Raw genomic sequence first — 16,791 nt, 5'->3', positions numbered from 1 at the left:
ACGCACGTGGTGGAGGTAGCGTGGGCGTGTCAGAGCCTTTGACGCAGGCCCAAACGGAACTGAAAACTGCCTGTCAGGGCATCCATCCAGGATGAAACGGCCCGTTCTAACTTCATACCGGGACGAAACAGCCTGGTCTAAATGACTAAATGGCCTGTTCGAAGATGAAACAGCATGTTTTAACTTCCAACCAGGCCGAAATGGTCTGTTCTAAGAGGCCAGAAATGGCCTGTTCTGACTTCTAACCAGGACGAGAAGGGGATCCTTCCATGCCTGAGTAGCTCTAAGGTTTTTTGGGTAAAAGCAAATTGCGATGGACAAAGCAAAGGAAGAAGATTAAAGATCAAATTGCTTACTTGCAGTCTGTATCCGATTGAAGTCATTACAACTTGCGAAATCCAACATTGACGAGATTTACAACTTGATGTTTACAGTACAATTGTTCTACGACCAAATCGCATAATCTCACATAAATGAATTTGAAGAAGCTTCACAACTCTGCCAGTCATGGATTTATGGAGCTTGCAACTTGATGTTAATGGTCGCCTTCTGAAACACAGGCCAAAAGACAAGATTGCTGGAGTTGTTCTCCAAGCATCTCCCAAAAACGGTTTTGATGAAGCTTCCACAACTCTGTCAGCCACGGACTGATGAAGTTTGCAACTTGATGATGATGGTTGTCTTCTGAAACACAGGCCAAAAGACATGGGTGCTGGAGTTATTCTCCAAGCAAGACCTACATGAATGCCCCTTGAAGCATAAACCAATGAGGCATTGGTGGCTGGAACCCAACTCCAGCAAAAATTACAGAGCAGGATGAAAGATTACATCCTAAAAGATAAAAAAGGAAAGGTTTAAGTAAAGATAAAGACTAGAGTGTGTTGTTGATCCGTTGGATGATGTCTTCTCTTTTGCTTGGCTCTTGTCTTATATAGAAGATATTCACCTGGTAACTCCCATAACCAACACTGCCACTTGCTTCCTTGTATTGGGGCCACTTTCATTCCAAAGTGCTAATCTCATGTGCCATGTGGTCATGTGGGGTTTGTAACCTCCCACCATCTATAGTCATGGCGGGTCCCACCTTTCCACTTGGTTATTCAAATTTAAAAGGAAAGTCTTTGATGACAGCATGTAATGCACGGTCTTAGAGTACAAATAACTGAATCCCAATTCATGGAATTTGGGTACAAACAATGCCCCTCACAATCCCGTTTGAACGAGGCCACACGAGTTCGAATGGGATTGTGGATATATTTTTATTGGTCTCCAGTTTGGCCTCTTGACCGAAATACGATGTCACTGTCAAGAATGGGTATTGCTGCCCCTGGTTTGCCTGATTCAAGAATGGGTTCCTTCATCAGCACATCGTCACTAAGTCGCAGGATTTGCTCCTTGAACACATCCAAAAACAGGGGTAATCTCCTCAAGAAATCATGTGACTGCCAGCACTAATCCACTGGAACGGAAAATAAATTATGCGGCTGCCACCTTCCAACCGAAAGATTTGAGCCATAAAGAAATGACTCTAATTTCTTTATCGCTAAGGAATCTTCTTCGCCAAACAAATCAGCATCTAGTTATGAGAGTATACGAGATGGAAGTGAAATTGAGGAAGTGGGATGTAGTTATGGTGGATTAAGAAAAAATGGAGATAGTGGTGGGGGTTAAGGAGTAAGTGGGTAGCATGTGGAGGGAATTAGAGAGTGATAATGGGGAGATGAGAGACAAATGAGAAATTTTAGAAGAGATAAATGGAAATCGTGGAAGGCATGTGAGAGGGGAGAGGGAGAGATAATGGGGAGATGAGAGAGAATCTGATGGAGGACACGTGCCCCTTACTCTCTTTCTAATGATGGAAGAGAGAGAGAGAACCAAATTTATCTTCAACTACCCAAATCTCGTACTCCACTGAGCCGAGTAAATCTGCCTCTTGCTACCTCTTTTTTTTTTAATAGCCTACTCTCTTGCAGAAAAAGTGGCTATGCGGCAAATTTCTGCCGCCCTATCTTTTTTCCTTTTTTTTTTTTTTGCAAACTGAATACCTAGTCAATCGATATGACGCACATTTTACGCCGCTAGAACTGGAAATGAAGGACCATGACTCCGTGGCTTGGTGCCATGAAAAGGTGAAGGTCCTCTGGCTCTTGATTTCATACCCAATGGAAACTTCGGTCCAATTTTATTTTGACTCTCCGATGGCATCATCGGTGAAACAAAATTTTGAAAAGAGAAACCGCTGTTGCTTACATCAAGAATGCGATAAGCAACTTCGATTTAGGAAGGTAGGTGAAGCACGACAGATCACCTGATGTCAATGGATTATCTCGGCCTTAATCGCAGGCACGATGGATTATCACAGCATCAACAGAAAGACTTGCCCCTTGCTTGGTGATGTACCTTCCTCCTCGAACCACCCAAATTCTATTGGACGTAAACCGTGCCCCTTGTCGATGGGCTACGGCCTCTCAGTGTTCATTGATAATGAGAAATGCCCCAGGTTGAGCACATTCTCACTACCTGATTTGGGAAGGGATTCCCTTTATCAGCATTTCTTCTTTCTCGAACCATCACGATTTTACTTTCCGGAGTTTCACCGGGCGTGCCAAAATGTGTTGGTGAGAAATCCAACACCCACACACAGGGGCACACGCAGGTGATGGAGATAACGCGGGCGTGCCAGAGCCTTTGACGCAGGCCCAAACGGAACTAGAAACGGTCGGTCTTAGCCTCCAACCAAGACGAAACGGCCCGTTCTAACTTCATACCGGGATGAAATGGCCTGTTCCAAATGACTAAACGGCATGTTCTCAGATGAAACGACCTGTTCTAACTTCCAGCCAGGCCAAAATGGCATGTTCTGACTGGCTAAAGGCCTGTTCTAAGAGGCCGAAAATGGCCCGTTCTGACTTCTAACCAAGACGAGAGGGGGATCCTTTTGTGCCTGAGTAGCTCTAAGGTCTTTTGGGTGAAAGCAAATCATGATGGACAAAGCAAAGGAAGAAGATTGAAGATCAAATTGCTTACTTGCAGTTTGTATCCGATTTGAGTCATTACAACTTGCGAAATCCAACATTGATGAGATTTACAACTTGACGTTTACAATACAACTGTTCTACGACCAAATCGCATAATCTCACGGAAATGTATTTGATGAAGCTTCACAACTCTGCCAGCCATGGATTGATGGAGTTTGCAACTTGATGTTAATGGTCGCCTTCTGAAACACGGGCCAAAAGACAAGATTGCTGGAGTTGTTCTCCAAGCATCTCCCAAAAAGGGTTTTGATGAAGCTTCCACAACTCTGCTAGTCACAGACTGATGAAGTTTGCAACTTGATGATGATGGTTGTCTTCTGAAACACGGGCCAAAAGACATGGGTGCTAGAGTTATTCTCCAAGCAAGACCTACATGAATGCCCCTTGAAACACAAGCCAATGAGGCATTGGTGGCTGGAACCCAACTCCAGCAAAAATTATAGAGCAGGATGAAAGATTACATCCTGAAAGATACAAAAAAGGAAAGGATAAAGTAAGGATAAAGACTAGAGTGTGTTGTTGATCCGTTGTATGATGTCTTCTCTTTTATTTGGCTCTTGTCTTATATAAAAGATATTCACTTGGTAATTCCCATAACCAACACTTCCACTTGCTTCCTTGTATTGGGGCCACTTTCATTCCAAAGTGCTAATCTCATGTGCCATGTGGTCATGTGGTCATGTGGGGTTTGTAACCTCCCACCATCTATAGTCATGGCGGGTCCCACCTTTTCACTTGGTTATTCAAATTTAAAAGAAAACTCTTTGATGGCAGCGTGTAATGCATGGCCTTAGAGTACAAATAGCTGAATCCCAATTCGTGGAATTTGGGTACAAACAGTGACATGTGATCATTTGCAAATGCTTAGAGTAGGTCACACTTGGCAGCATAGGAGCTGGCCACATGGGCAGGTTGATTATGCTATGTAGCATGTTCAAGCCATCAACCATGTGGAGTTTTGGTTGGGCAGCATGCATGAGGCCGTAGGGACTATTTTTTTTATTTTTATCAATAAGCATGGCAGCACCGCAATGAAAGGCTCTATTTGTTTACTTAAAATTTTTCACTTCAAAAAATTTGAAATGTAAAATTTTACATATTAAAAAGTGTTCCAATGTTTGTTTTTTGATTGGAAAAAGCCCAAAAAATTTTCAACATATAAAATTTTACATTTATGAAGTAAAATTTACCAAGAAAAATTTTCCAGGTAAAAGTTTACGCCAAAACAAACAGAGCCTTTTCGAAGGGAATTTGGCTCTCCTCCAACCGTGGCGGGAGCTGGAGGATCCAGCCCAATAAAAACAGGGGTGTTTGGGTCATTTCACAGGGGCCCCCCCTATGAAATGACCAAACCCCTCCTTTTTTTGCTGGGCTGAATCCTCCAACTCCCACCACTGCTGGAGGAGAGCCCAACTAGTTCATGAAGTCATTGAAGGGCTCAAATTAGTCAATGTGAAATTATTCTTGACACTAGGGGTGCAAGTTTGGCCTTGTCAGCCCAAACCTATCTTGGCCTGCCCTGAGCTCGAACAGGGCCCTGGGATGAGATATTTAGCCCTCAGGATGGATCAAGGTTGGAAATTTCTTGCCCTGAGTCAAGGTCAGGTCGGGCTAGGGTTGAGGCCTCGAGCTAAGCCTGGCCCGACCCTATTTTAAATTATACTATAACATATATATATTGATATAATATACATATTATAAACTTTAAACGTCACCCATATTTTGTTATATAATATATTATGTGAGAAGACAATAAGTGATATATAACACATTTTATTAAAGTGTTATTTTACGTAAAATTTATAATTTTCTCCCCGTTCCATTCCAGCCCATGCATTTCCTTCCCCTCCCCATGATCAGGGCCAATTAGGGTCAGCCCGGCCCAACCCTTAGGACGGGTCAGGGTTGGATTTTTCTGGCCCTAAGTTAGGGTCGGGTAGGGCCAGGCCTGGGCCCAACTAAGGGGACTTAGGGTTGGGCTAGGGTTCTATAAAGCCCGGCCCAACCCGAGCCTGTTGCAGCCCTACTTGACACACTCCCTTGTGTGCCTCCTCGTTTTTTTGGGTGACCGTACATGAATGTCATTAGCATAGTGGGTATGGTGGCTCTAATAGTATATTGAAGTGTTCAACCAAAAGGCTTAAGCTATTACTTTGAGAGGCCCAATTGGTATATAAAGTCATCCAAGGCCTATTAGTCGATGTGAGATTATTCTCCATACTTCACATGATCTCTACTATAATCTATACGTTTTTCTTGTTTAACATTAAATATTTAACCTTTTTTTCTTTTTCTTTTTATTCATGTATTTATTTCTATAAAATATTTTCTGTTATAACAAAAGGAGATTAACTTACCATGAAAGTGCATTATTATTTCTCTTCTAAGGTAGATTAGTTGTTCTTCGAGGATTACAAAGGGAAAGGGAGACATAAATTAGGTCTCTATTTCATCTAGAAAGAGCTCTCTGCTCCAAGGTTTGGTAAAAGGTCTTTCCAGAATAAAAATGATTTTGTTGCCGAATTTACTCAAAGGTTTTTTCTTTACATTCAAAGATCCAAAACACTTTCCGTGCTTTGTATAGACATAAATTTCATTAACATAAACATGAAGTCTATACATGAATTAATGTGAATAAAGTTAACAATTTACAAGAACAGAAATGAAAATGAGAGGTGGTTCCAGGCACCATATGTAGGGTGGATTCTTGATACTTCTTCAATCAAGGCTTTGATCAGAGTTAAATCTCTGAACTCAACTCAGCAAGCCTCTGTGTCAGCCCAAATCTCTCTGAAACATAGCTGATCTCTTCCCTTTGCAGCCAATAACCATCATTTGTATGGAGAATGCACTTATTATTTGGAATTGGACCTCCATTCTCTTTTACACTTATTGAGAACCATATGATGTTTCTCTAGTTGGGAATTGAAAACCCTCTGAAATCTTCATGCCTTACAGATGCTATGATGTGGGTTTGGATTCTAGACTTTGAGACTAGCTTCATTATGAGCCTTCAAGATAAGCCAGAGCCAGAGTAAGCAATTGCACCCATGCATTTTGAGTAGCTTCCAGATGGCCTTCTCCTCTAAAAGATTGGATCATGAGATCTACATAAGTTTATCTTCTGTGCTTCCATCTCTCATGGGTGTGGTTTATATATCTTGAACTTCTTCTCTTGAAGATGGCCATCTCCTCTAAAAGCTGATCAATTCCTCCTCCTTTCTTTGGCCTCTCAAAGCTTAAACTCAAGGCAGATTAAGAGATGGCCTGTTGAATATACTTGAAAGCTTTCTGATAATTTAGAAAACCCATAAACCAGAACTCAAATTTATCCACAGTAACTACTTGTATGTACTTCTGGTTTGGATTTTTCACATTTTCACTTTCGTTGGCTCCCTTTATCTTCTTTAATGGAATCATGACCTGTATAAGATAATAAGAACATGTTGAGTAAAAATTTAATAGGATCATCTGAAGAAAAAAACCGGCGGAGGGGCGGGGAGAGAGATGTTTTCAAAGAACATTTTAGTTGTGGAATTTCTATCCTGAATTTACCTTGTAAGCTATTCTAATCAACTCTTGTGTTGGCAGAGTGAATGCAAGAGATCTCCCACTGCAGAAGGCAACATTTTCAGTGGAGATAAAGAGGAGTCCTGCAATAGGACCAGCTGTTGTTGACAAATAACATTGGGAAGCATTCAATAGCTTCTCTCCTTCTTTAACACTGAAAATCTGCTTGAATAACTTCTCAACACCACCTACTTTAAGAATTCTGGCACCTAAGCCCAACTTCCCCTTTACAGTTGCAGATACCTTGGGCCCTAATTTAACTGCAACATCCAACAATTTGGAACATCATTCAAATACTGTTCATTATTCTAACCAATGGCAATACTAGTCTAGAGAAGAAAAAAGATTGAAAGCTTTGGCTCAGATCTTTCTCAGACAAAAACAAAGTTGTCAAAAGAGAAATTTCAGAAAACATGTTCAGTTATTTTTAGTCCATTAATACTAGATACCCAGAAGAAAGGCTCTTCAGTTCTCATTCAGAGAACAGTTCTTATCATTAAAAAAAAAAAAAAGGGTAGGGTGGGGGGGGGGGGGAATAGATAATTCAACACTAACACCAAGATAGTTACCATGATCACAAACTCCATGTGTGAAACTTTCAGCTTTTTTTCCCAGCTTGTTGATCCATTCTATCAGTGTTTCAAGTCTATCTGCATTGTCAAAGCTAAACCATTAGTGCATAGCTTAAAGATTTAAATTCTTTTTTTTTTTTTATAGCTAATAGTTTAGCAAATTAGCTGTTGAGAGAGAGAGAGAGAGAAATTACATTGTTTGGATCTGGGAGGCTCCTTTGAAGGAGTGGAAATAAAATATGGGCTAGCAGTTTCAACTGTATAAGATACTGAACTAACTGGAATTCCAATGACATGATCTGGAAATTGGTTCTTCATATTGAATGAACACAGATTCAATCTGAGACTACAAGACCCAAATGTTCTCCACGGCCAGAGAAGAAAATGAATGGGCTTTCACTGGTGGAGCAAAACTTGCAGTTTGGTAGCATATTTAAAGGAAAAGAGTTGGATGGTAGAGTGAATCACAATATTCTGTTGCCAAGTCATCTATGGCTCATCAACATCAATAAAGACAGAGATATGGATAAAGAAAGAAAGAATTTTCCGTTTGATGGCCTTTCAAAGAGCTTGGAAAGGTCTAATCTTATTTGTGATTTTCTCCATGTTGAAAAGTGGGCAGGGGCAGTGGGGGAAGAAAAGTAACCACAAAGATTGTCTTTCCACCATTGTTACTACTTTAAAGTTTCCAGGAGAATGACATAATTAGATCTTTTATATTCTTGTTATTTTAGCAATAACAATAAACCCTTAAAGCCATTAGAGAGACAGTGCCCACATGTTCTTCTCTGTAATGAAGGCCATTTTGCATTCTTTTTTCTTAATGCTGATGTGGGAGAGAGTGGGCAGTAGGCCAAGCAAGATAATGATATTTTGTTTAATTGTGTCTTTCTTAAGTCACCATCTCAGCACAAAATCAAGTAAGTGGAAAAAGAATCCAATCCGGATTTGGTGGTATGGAAATGGAAAGGGCATAGGGCAGCAACCCTTATTTTATGCTTTAGAAAAATGGGAAAGTATTAACACATCAGAAACTGAATCAGCTCCTAACTATAATAGGCCAAACAAACATCACACACTATAGGAATTGAAACTTTATTTGGTCGGTGAGAAGATTGCCTTATCCTATTGACAAGTGCCCACGTAAAGTAGACCCACAAACAAAACATTACTTCATGGTATTAGTTTTATTTTCGTTAGGCCACAAGGAGAGTTGAGCTCATGACATCTTTAAGGTGTTGGTCCTTACCAACTAAGCTACCCCTTGGGGTTTTTCATGGCATTAGTTAGGTAAATATCGAAAATAAAAAGAACCCCAATCAGCCTTGTAGGGGACTTGGGAACCAAAATAATATATGGGACAAGGTTCTCTGAGCAAGTGAAATCGAGAAGGACACACCAACAAGGTGTGTCAAAATGGTATCATACATGAGAGAGCAGCAAGGTCATTCCATGTTTAGAGGAGAGAGATACAAAAAGAGATGCTACTGTACCCTGTGCTGGGGCTCAGAGAACCTGTTCCCATAATATGTATTCTAGAGTTGAGAGTGGGTTAAGAGCACATCGACGAATTTGTATGAACATCTCTTGGATTTTAAGTTCAATTGAGGTAAAAATAAAGGATGGAGACCAAGGAAAGCACTTACAATATTTTGATCAAATATATTAGGGCAAGAGATCGCTGTCTGGTCATGTAATGTCTGCACCTGTGCAGGAGCCAATGATAGTACATGCAGGGACATCAACATATATGCAATTTTTTATTTCATTGGGGGGGGGGGGGGGATGGGAGGGGCAGGGTGGTACTTTCGCTAGTTTTAAATCTAGATTGACCAGTTAAATAAAAATATCAATTTACCTCAATCATGTTGGTAGAATACTCCCACATCTGTTACCCCTAAGACCTTCTGTCCCCTCATATACCTATGAGTCCCTCCACCCACTAGTTCGAGTTTTTGAGTTATATATTCACATAGCATCAGAGCCAATTTCCAGAGCATCATGGTCATCTCCGGCAGTGATAGTTACCACCCCCACCCCCTTGTGACCTTTGTGTATCACTGCTCTCCTGTTCCCTTCTCACATACCACCGCCCCTGTTCTAAACCAACATACCACTGCCCCTGATCAGCACATTCTTGCACCCCTTGCCAACACCAATCACCTCTGAATACCCGTGAGTCCCTCCACCCAATGTTCGAGTTTTTGAGTTGGATATTCACAAAGAATACTCTCTATCAAGAACTTAGTTTTCTTTAAATCGTGTCCTCAAGTATCTGAATTTGAGGATGGCATGAATTTTCATTCTTAAGGGATCAAATCGGTGTTACTAGACTCAATGAAGCTAAGCCAAAAAAAACTGGCCAAATTCACTGGTTTAACTCAGATCCATCTTTTCTCAGAGGTAAATTTTATTCCACACAAACTCATGAGCTAAAACAAGGGTTTGAACCAAGCCCAACATAAGCTGTGATTCATAGGATTCCATTTAATTACTAAATGGAAATCTATATATGGAAAGGTTCAAGGAAAGTTGAGCCCTTAACTGCCTCACAAGAAGAATGTATATAGAAAGTTGAGGGAAAGCAAGTGTTGAAGTGTTTCAAAGAATGAATCAGAAAATGGCATATTCCACTATGAGCATCCAATTCATAAGGTTTCTTTAGGATTGATGGAAAGCATGAAACACAAACATATGGATTTTGAAAAAACTGAGATAGTTTCATCATCTGTAATTTAAATACATTTATGTCGTCTGTCTTACCAAACTGTAATTTAGCACAATCACCACTGGTAACATGAAAATATGAAACTTTTTATTGAATGTCCAACCCAAAAGCTTAATCTGTTAAGTGAAGAAGCCCAACTGGTATATGAAGTCTTCGAAGGACTTAGACTAGTCAAAGTGAAATTATTCTTGACATTCTACCTTATGTGCCACCCCTTCTTTTTGGAGACTTTACATGAATGTCATTTAGGGGGCCTGATGTCTCTGATAGTATACTGAAGAGTTCAAGTATAAAGTTTAAGCTATTAGGTAGAGAGAACTAACTGGTATATAAAGTCATCCAAGGTCTGTCAATTGATGTGAGATTATCACACTTCTCAATACCTCTACTTTAATCTATATGTTTTATGTTCTTTCATTAAAAATTTTTACCATTTTCTATTTATTTTCATTCCTATACTGTTTTATTTTCCCCTTTAAGACAATTTCTATAAATTACTTTGCTGAAATAAAAGGAGCCACACTGTTAAATTAATTATCCACTCGTGTCCCCCTTTGGATAGTCCGCCGTGTTAGAGCTCCTGTATGATATACATATTGTTTCCTTCCTTTCCTACAAGGTTGGCCTTTTAGAGGAAGCGGTTTCTAACCTTCCATGATGTTGATCTTAGGTTGACACTGAGAGGGGGGTGAATCAGTATTCATAAAAAAATAATCCCTAAATTCCAACCCTGTGTTGACGTCGATGCAAAAGACTTCAAGCAAACCTGATTGGCCGGGGCAATCCCGTAATTACCAATTCCACGACACACATGCACGTCCACCTCACAACCACTGTGTGGCCAGGTCTACCAGACAGTGCACCCCACTCTGCAAATCAAACACACTCCAAGAAATGCAATGGAAAGTAAAGTAGACAAGACACCAAATTTACGTGGTTCGGCCAAACTGCCTACGTCCACGGAGCAATACCCTACCCAGGGTTTCATATATTGCTCAATACGCTACTTAAATTTTTTATTGCAACAACAGCCCAGGAACTACAATCCCTGCTTCGGTTTGTGCAACAACACAAATGAGGGCAACAACCCCTTCTCCAATCAAGCTTCAACTTGAATGGTATTACAATCCATCAATTGAGAGTACAAGAATGTAAAACCCCCCAATACAAGACCTAACATTAGGGTTTTCACACAGTTTAGGGTTCCAACAGAGCAAACAACCTAGAACATAAAAAATAGGATTTTATAGAATTAGATTACCTCTTACAAAGTAATCTCAACAACCATGAAGCCTCTGATGCATAGAAATCGTGTCTGTGTACGCTCCACTGCTCAAACCATCTTCAATACGGAGTCATCGAGCATAAAACAGTGATATCTTCAATTTTTTATACTCAAACGATGCTGCAACTCCTTCCAATGGCTTCCTCTCGAAAAAATACCCAATTTCAAAAAAAAACATCATCCCATTTGGACATCGGATGGCCAAGATACGGCCTTTCAAAGTTGAATGCCCCAAAAATTGGTAACCAGTGGCAAATCCATAAATAAATAGATTCTTCGTGACAAACCGTACACAAAAGGAAAAATGGGCCAGAGATTTTCACACTCGCTTTCTTCATAAGAAATGGGGGTGATGTCATGCCAACATCATACTTCACTACACCTTAGTTATTTCCTTTATGTCCTCCTTTTTTTCTTTTTCTTTCTTTTTCTTTTAATGAACCAAATCTGATGCAAGATACCGATCCGACGCTCGAGGAGATTCTGGAGTTTTAACAAAACAATAGAGAACGTCTGTCTACAGTATAGTATATAAACTTTTGCCTATTCCAGATTTGCTCCGTTTTTGCGCATCGACATGAAAATATCTGTAACTTTCTCTTCCAACACTCAAATGATGCGAGACAAGTTGCGTTGGAACCACGACTCGACGAAATTCATTTCTCATGAAGACCACTTCACCCAGAATTTCCGTTAAGCCTTCCATAAATGACCTTAAAATCACTGCCATTGCATGAACCTGTGAAATCACAACTTTAATAGTATGAAACCTTCACCTGCTACTTCGCCCCTTTGCTAAACACTATATAAGGATTTAATATGCTGTTAAATGGTGTTCTTCAAGTGTGGGTACTCTTGTAATCCTACCAAATGACCAAAATACCCTTATAGCTGTGTAGGTGACTATTTGACCATTTCAGCTCTTCCAAACCACTAATAGCTACTGTCATAACACCACTATGACCAAATACGTTACCAACAATGACAACAACATTCCACACACTCCAATGGACTAACAATCTCCCCCTTTGGAATTGTTGGCAACTCACTGCACAAAGTCATCCTGACTGTGTGATGCACTTCTCTCCCCCCTTTGACAACAAGTACAAAGGGTACCGATGCTCCCCCTGCATAGAAGCTCCCCCTACTCCCTTGCACATGTACCATCAGAAGAATTTACTATGGGAGTATCTATTGCATTTTTCCAATCCCATAGAGATAGGGAACTCCTCCTACACATGACATCACTAGATATTCAATCAACATGAATATTATTCCCGCACACATACTACAAAATACCTCATCGCTTACACCTCATCAACTTTGCTCTCTCCTCTGCATAATCATATATCACCTCATATGATGACGATTCATCCAAAATAAAAAAATTAATAAAGGAATTAAACTGGTGATGTCCTCGATGATTCCAAGCACTACATACCTAAGACTCCACTACTATTACCAGAGTCCACCTGAGGGCATTAATATGGCATTTTGTAAGCTCCCCCTCTCCATGTGCACCGGAGTGCACCTTAGTGCTTAGGAGATGTGTTCACTCCCACACCCAGCTTGGGTGATGACTGAGTAGTGAGGAATGCTACTTATACATCTGTGTTCTTCTCTTACCAACTATCTTTGGCTTCTGTCTATGTTGCTGCTCTGACTGCCTTTTAGTTGTCTTCTTACCATGTCTGCTCTGCCTCTGACCAAGCTTTCCTACTATAGACTTCATTGTTGCCATGCCAACTAATGTACCTGTTTTTCTGAAGTCTACCTCTGCCACCAATGAATTGTCATTTGCTACTAACTTGTTCTTTTTTCTCCAATCTCTGTTTGTTATTGCCTTGATCTTCTTCTGTTGCATTTTCTCATTATGTTTCTCTTGTGCCTTGGGGGCTGGCTGCTCAAGGAAAGAAATGTGCTCAATATCTATACTTCCCTTCTGTACCCAAATCCTCTTCTTGACTGTTTGGGATTTCTGACTATGCTGCTTATCCGTCTTCTTGGGAACTCTTCTGAACTGTTGTTTCTGTCTTTGAAACTGAACAACTGGCAATTTGGTTTTGCAATTTCTATCCACGTGTCCCAGCATCTGGCATTTGTAACATACAACAGTCCTATAAAATCTTCGAGATCTATGGTCCCTGCCTATGATCCTCCTGTGCCTCATAATGTATCTGCAATCTGACATCCTGTGCCCGTAAGAACCACAACTATAACACCAACCAGGGAAGTGGGGAGTGAACCTGGTTGTGGGTCTATACCATACTGTAGGAGTCTGCCATCTTTGTCTCTGATGTGAAGTTCTTCTAAATCTATCACAATTGGCTCTTTTGTTGTATCTGGATCTATAATATCATTGAGCCTGGGGTTGTCTTATCTTTCTTCTTTGCTTGTTGGGTGAAGAAGCATGGGGTATCTCATTTGGAGTGTTGTCATCCTGTGTTTGGGAGTAACTCAACTGTGCATGCAATAGACTTATCTCTTCTTGTGACTGTACCACCTGTGCTTGCAGTGCTACACACTCATCTAAAAGTTCACAATACTTTTCATCTTTTTGTATAATTTGTCCTTCAAGCGCTTCCACTATGAATTTGAGTTCTTTGACTTCAACTTTCAACCTCAAAATTACTTCACCTTGTTGCAGGTTATCTCTGTCAACTTCAGGCGGTGTGCTTCTCTTCCGTAGTTCTAACACAAGTTCTCTCATAACAGAATTTTCTTTTTCTAATTTTCTGCACTTTTGTTTTTCTGAATTTTGATCATCCAACTAAGCCTGTAATTCAAGATTTTTCTGATCAAGGTCTTCAACTTGCTTGGTGATCTTCTTATTATTTTTCCTTACATCCTTAAGGTCTTCCAATGCACTAAGTAATTCTGCCTCCATGTCAACTACAGCTTCAAGCTCTTCCTCAGACTCTGAAGAACCATCTAAAATTTGATGCTCTAAACCATCAGAAACAATGAATGTAGGTTCATTAACCTCTGTATCTGATTGACTAACTAACCACATGTCTGATCTTCTGACAACTACCCTTGAAGTTGAATCATCACTCAACACAGGTTTAGACTTCTTCTTATTTTTTCTAGCCATCTGAAAGTCTCTCAGTTCACAATCCTAAAGTTGTCAAACTTTTCTGTCTGGGTAACCTTGCTCTGATACCACTTGTTGATCCTAGGTTGACACTGAGAGGGGGGTGAATCAGTGTTCATAAAAAAATAATCCATAAATTCCAACAATGTGTTGACGTCGATGCAAAAGACTTCAAGCAAACCTGATTGGCCGGGGCAATCCCATAATTATCAATTCCACAACACACATGCGCGTCCACCTCGCAACCACTGTGTGGCCAGGTCTACCAGACAGTGCACCCCACTCTGCTAATCAAACACACTCCAATATATGCAATGGAAAGTAAAGTAGACAAGACACCAAATTTACGTGGTTCGGCCAAACTGTCTACGTCCACGGAGCAATACCGTACCCAGGGTTTTGTATATTACTCAATACGCTACTTAAATTTTTTACTGCAACAACAACCCAGGAACTACAATCCTTGCTTCGGTTTGTGCAATAACACAAACGAGGGCAACAACCCCTTCTCCAATTAAGCTTCAACTTGAATGATATTACAATCCATCAATTGAGAGTACAAGAATGTAAAACCCCCTAATACAAGACCTAACATTAGGGTTTTCACACAGTCTTGGGTTCCAACAGAGCAAACAACCTAGAACATCAAAAATAGGGTTTTACCGAATTAGATTACCTCTTACAAAGTAATCCCAACAACCATGAAGCCTCTGATGCATAGAAGTCGTGTCTGTGTACGCTCCACTGCTCAAACCATCTTCAATACGGAGTCATTGAGCATAAAACAGTGATATCGTCAATTTTTTATACTCAAACGATGCTGCAACTCCTTCCAATGGCTTCCTCTCGAAAAATACCCAATTTCAAAAAAAACTTCGTCCCATTTGGACATCGGATGGCCATGATACGGCCTTCCAAAGTTGAATGCTCCAAAAATTGGTAACCAGTGGCAAATCCGTAAATAAAGAGACTCTTCGTGACAAACCGTGCACAAAAGGAATAATGCGTCAGAGATTTTCACACTCTCTTTCTTCATAAGAAATGGGGGTGATGTCATGCCAACATCACACTTCACTACACCTTAGTTATTTCCTTTATGTCCTCCTTTTTTTCTTTTTCTTTCTTTTTCTTTTAAGGAACCAAATCTGATGCAAGATACCAATCTGACACTCGAGGAGATTCTGGAGTTTTAACAAAATAATGGAGAACGTCTGTCTACAATATAGCACTTAAAAATAAGCCAAAAATTTTGGCTAAGTATATAAACTTTTTCCTATTCCAGATTTGCTCTATTTTTGCGCATCAACAAAAAAATAACTGTAACTTTCTTGTCAAACACTCAAATGATGCAAGACCAGTTGCGTTGGAACCGTGACTCGACGAAGTTAATTTCTCATGAAGACCACTTCACCCAAAATTTCCACTAAGCCTTCAAAAAATGACCTTAAAGTCACTGCCATTGCATGAACCTGTGAAATCACAACTTTAACAGTATTAAACCTTCACCTGCTACTTCGCCCCTTTGACAAACACTATATAAGGACTTAATATGCTGTTAAATGGTGTTCTTCAAGTGCGGGTACTCTTGTAACCCTTCCAAATGACCAAAATACCCTTATAGCTGTGTAGGTGACTGTTTGACCATTTCAGCTCTTCCAAACCACCAATAGCTACTGCCACAGCACCACTATGACCAAATACATTGCCAACAATGGCAACAACATTCCACGCACTCCAATGTACTAACATATGAAAGTGCATCATTACTTCTCTTCTAGGATAGATTAGTTGTTCGATCTTCTAGAATTTCAAAGGCAAGAAGGAAATAAAAATTAGGTCTCTATTTCTTCTAGAAAAGATCGCTACTCCACGGTTTGGTAAAGGTGTTTCCGGAATAAGAATGAATTTTGTTGCTGAATTTGCCTTTGGTTAATAGGTCAGAACACATTCATGGTGAGCAGTATCATTGAAATCAAATACTAGATTAAGGTACACACTTTACTCAAAGGTATTTTCTTTACATCCAAAGATCCAAAACACTTTCTGTGTTTTGTATAGATATCATTTTCATTAACGTAAACATAAAAAACTATACATGAATTGATGTGAACAAAGTTAGCATTTACAAGAAGAGAAACGACAATGAGAGGTGTTTCCTGGAATAATATACAGGATGGATTCTTGATGGTTCTTAAATCAAGGCTTTGATCAAAGCTAAATCGCTGAACTCAACTTGGCCTTCTTTACTATTAAATTCGTATGACGATTCCATCTCATCAAGCCTCTGTGTCTGCCCAAGTCTCTGTGAAACATAGCTGATCTCTTCCCTTTGCAGCCAATAATAACCATCATTTGTATGGAGAATGCACATATTATTTGGAATTGGACCTCCATTCTCTTTTGCACTTATTGAGAACCATATGTTGTTTCTCTAGTTGGGAATTGAAAACCTTCTGAAATCTTCATGCCTTACAGATGCTATGATGTGGGTTTGGATTCTGGAC

The 16,791-nt window shown here is 40.0% G+C and overlaps 3 protein-coding genes across 4 annotated transcripts in view; 1 reads left to right on the top strand and 2 right to left on the bottom strand.

Moving 5' to 3' along the window:
* The window catches only part of LOC122664805 (probable linoleate 9S-lipoxygenase 5), a 20,596-nt gene extending 13,829 nt beyond the window's left edge, over window positions 1-6,767 (top strand). Inside the window, exon 11 of the mRNA XM_043860786.1 lies at window positions 6,630-6,767. The gene's annotated coding sequence lies outside the window, so the exon portion shown is untranslated. The remainder of the gene's footprint in view (window positions 1-6,629) is intronic.
* Window positions 6,294-16,791, bottom strand: part of LOC122664811 (putative GEM-like protein 8) — a 12,370-nt gene continuing 1,872 nt past the window's right edge. The window contains exons 1-4 of one of the 2 annotated variants that reach the window (XM_043860808.1): window positions 7,375-7,599; window positions 7,178-7,258; window positions 6,594-6,868; window positions 6,294-6,461 (exon numbers count right to left, since the gene is read on the bottom strand). In XM_043860808.1, coding sequence (XP_043716743.1) covers window positions 6,294-6,461; window positions 6,594-6,868; window positions 7,178-7,258; window positions 7,375-7,498 — 648 coding nt within the window. In that variant the 5' untranslated portion in view covers window positions 7,499-7,599. Of the gene's footprint in view, window positions 6,462-6,593; window positions 6,869-7,177; window positions 7,259-7,374; window positions 7,600-16,791 lie in introns of those variants that run through there. The other variant, XM_043860807.1, reaches the window with a different exon arrangement.
* Window positions 16,305-16,791, bottom strand: part of LOC122664810 (putative GEM-like protein 8) — a 58,293-nt gene continuing 57,806 nt past the window's right edge. The window contains exon 7 of the mRNA XM_043860806.1: window positions 16,305-16,790. The gene's annotated coding sequence lies outside the window, so the exon portion shown is untranslated. The remainder of the gene's footprint in view (window position 16,791) is intronic.

Source organism: Telopea speciosissima, chromosome 6, assembly GCF_018873765.1.
Source record: "Telopea speciosissima isolate NSW1024214 ecotype Mountain lineage chromosome 6, Tspe_v1, whole genome shotgun sequence".
In the NCBI taxonomy this organism is placed as follows: Eukaryota; Viridiplantae; Streptophyta; class Magnoliopsida; order Proteales; family Proteaceae; genus Telopea; species Telopea speciosissima.
Note: the sequence above shows the minus strand (reverse complement) of the source record. Positions and strands in the feature narration are given on the sequence as shown.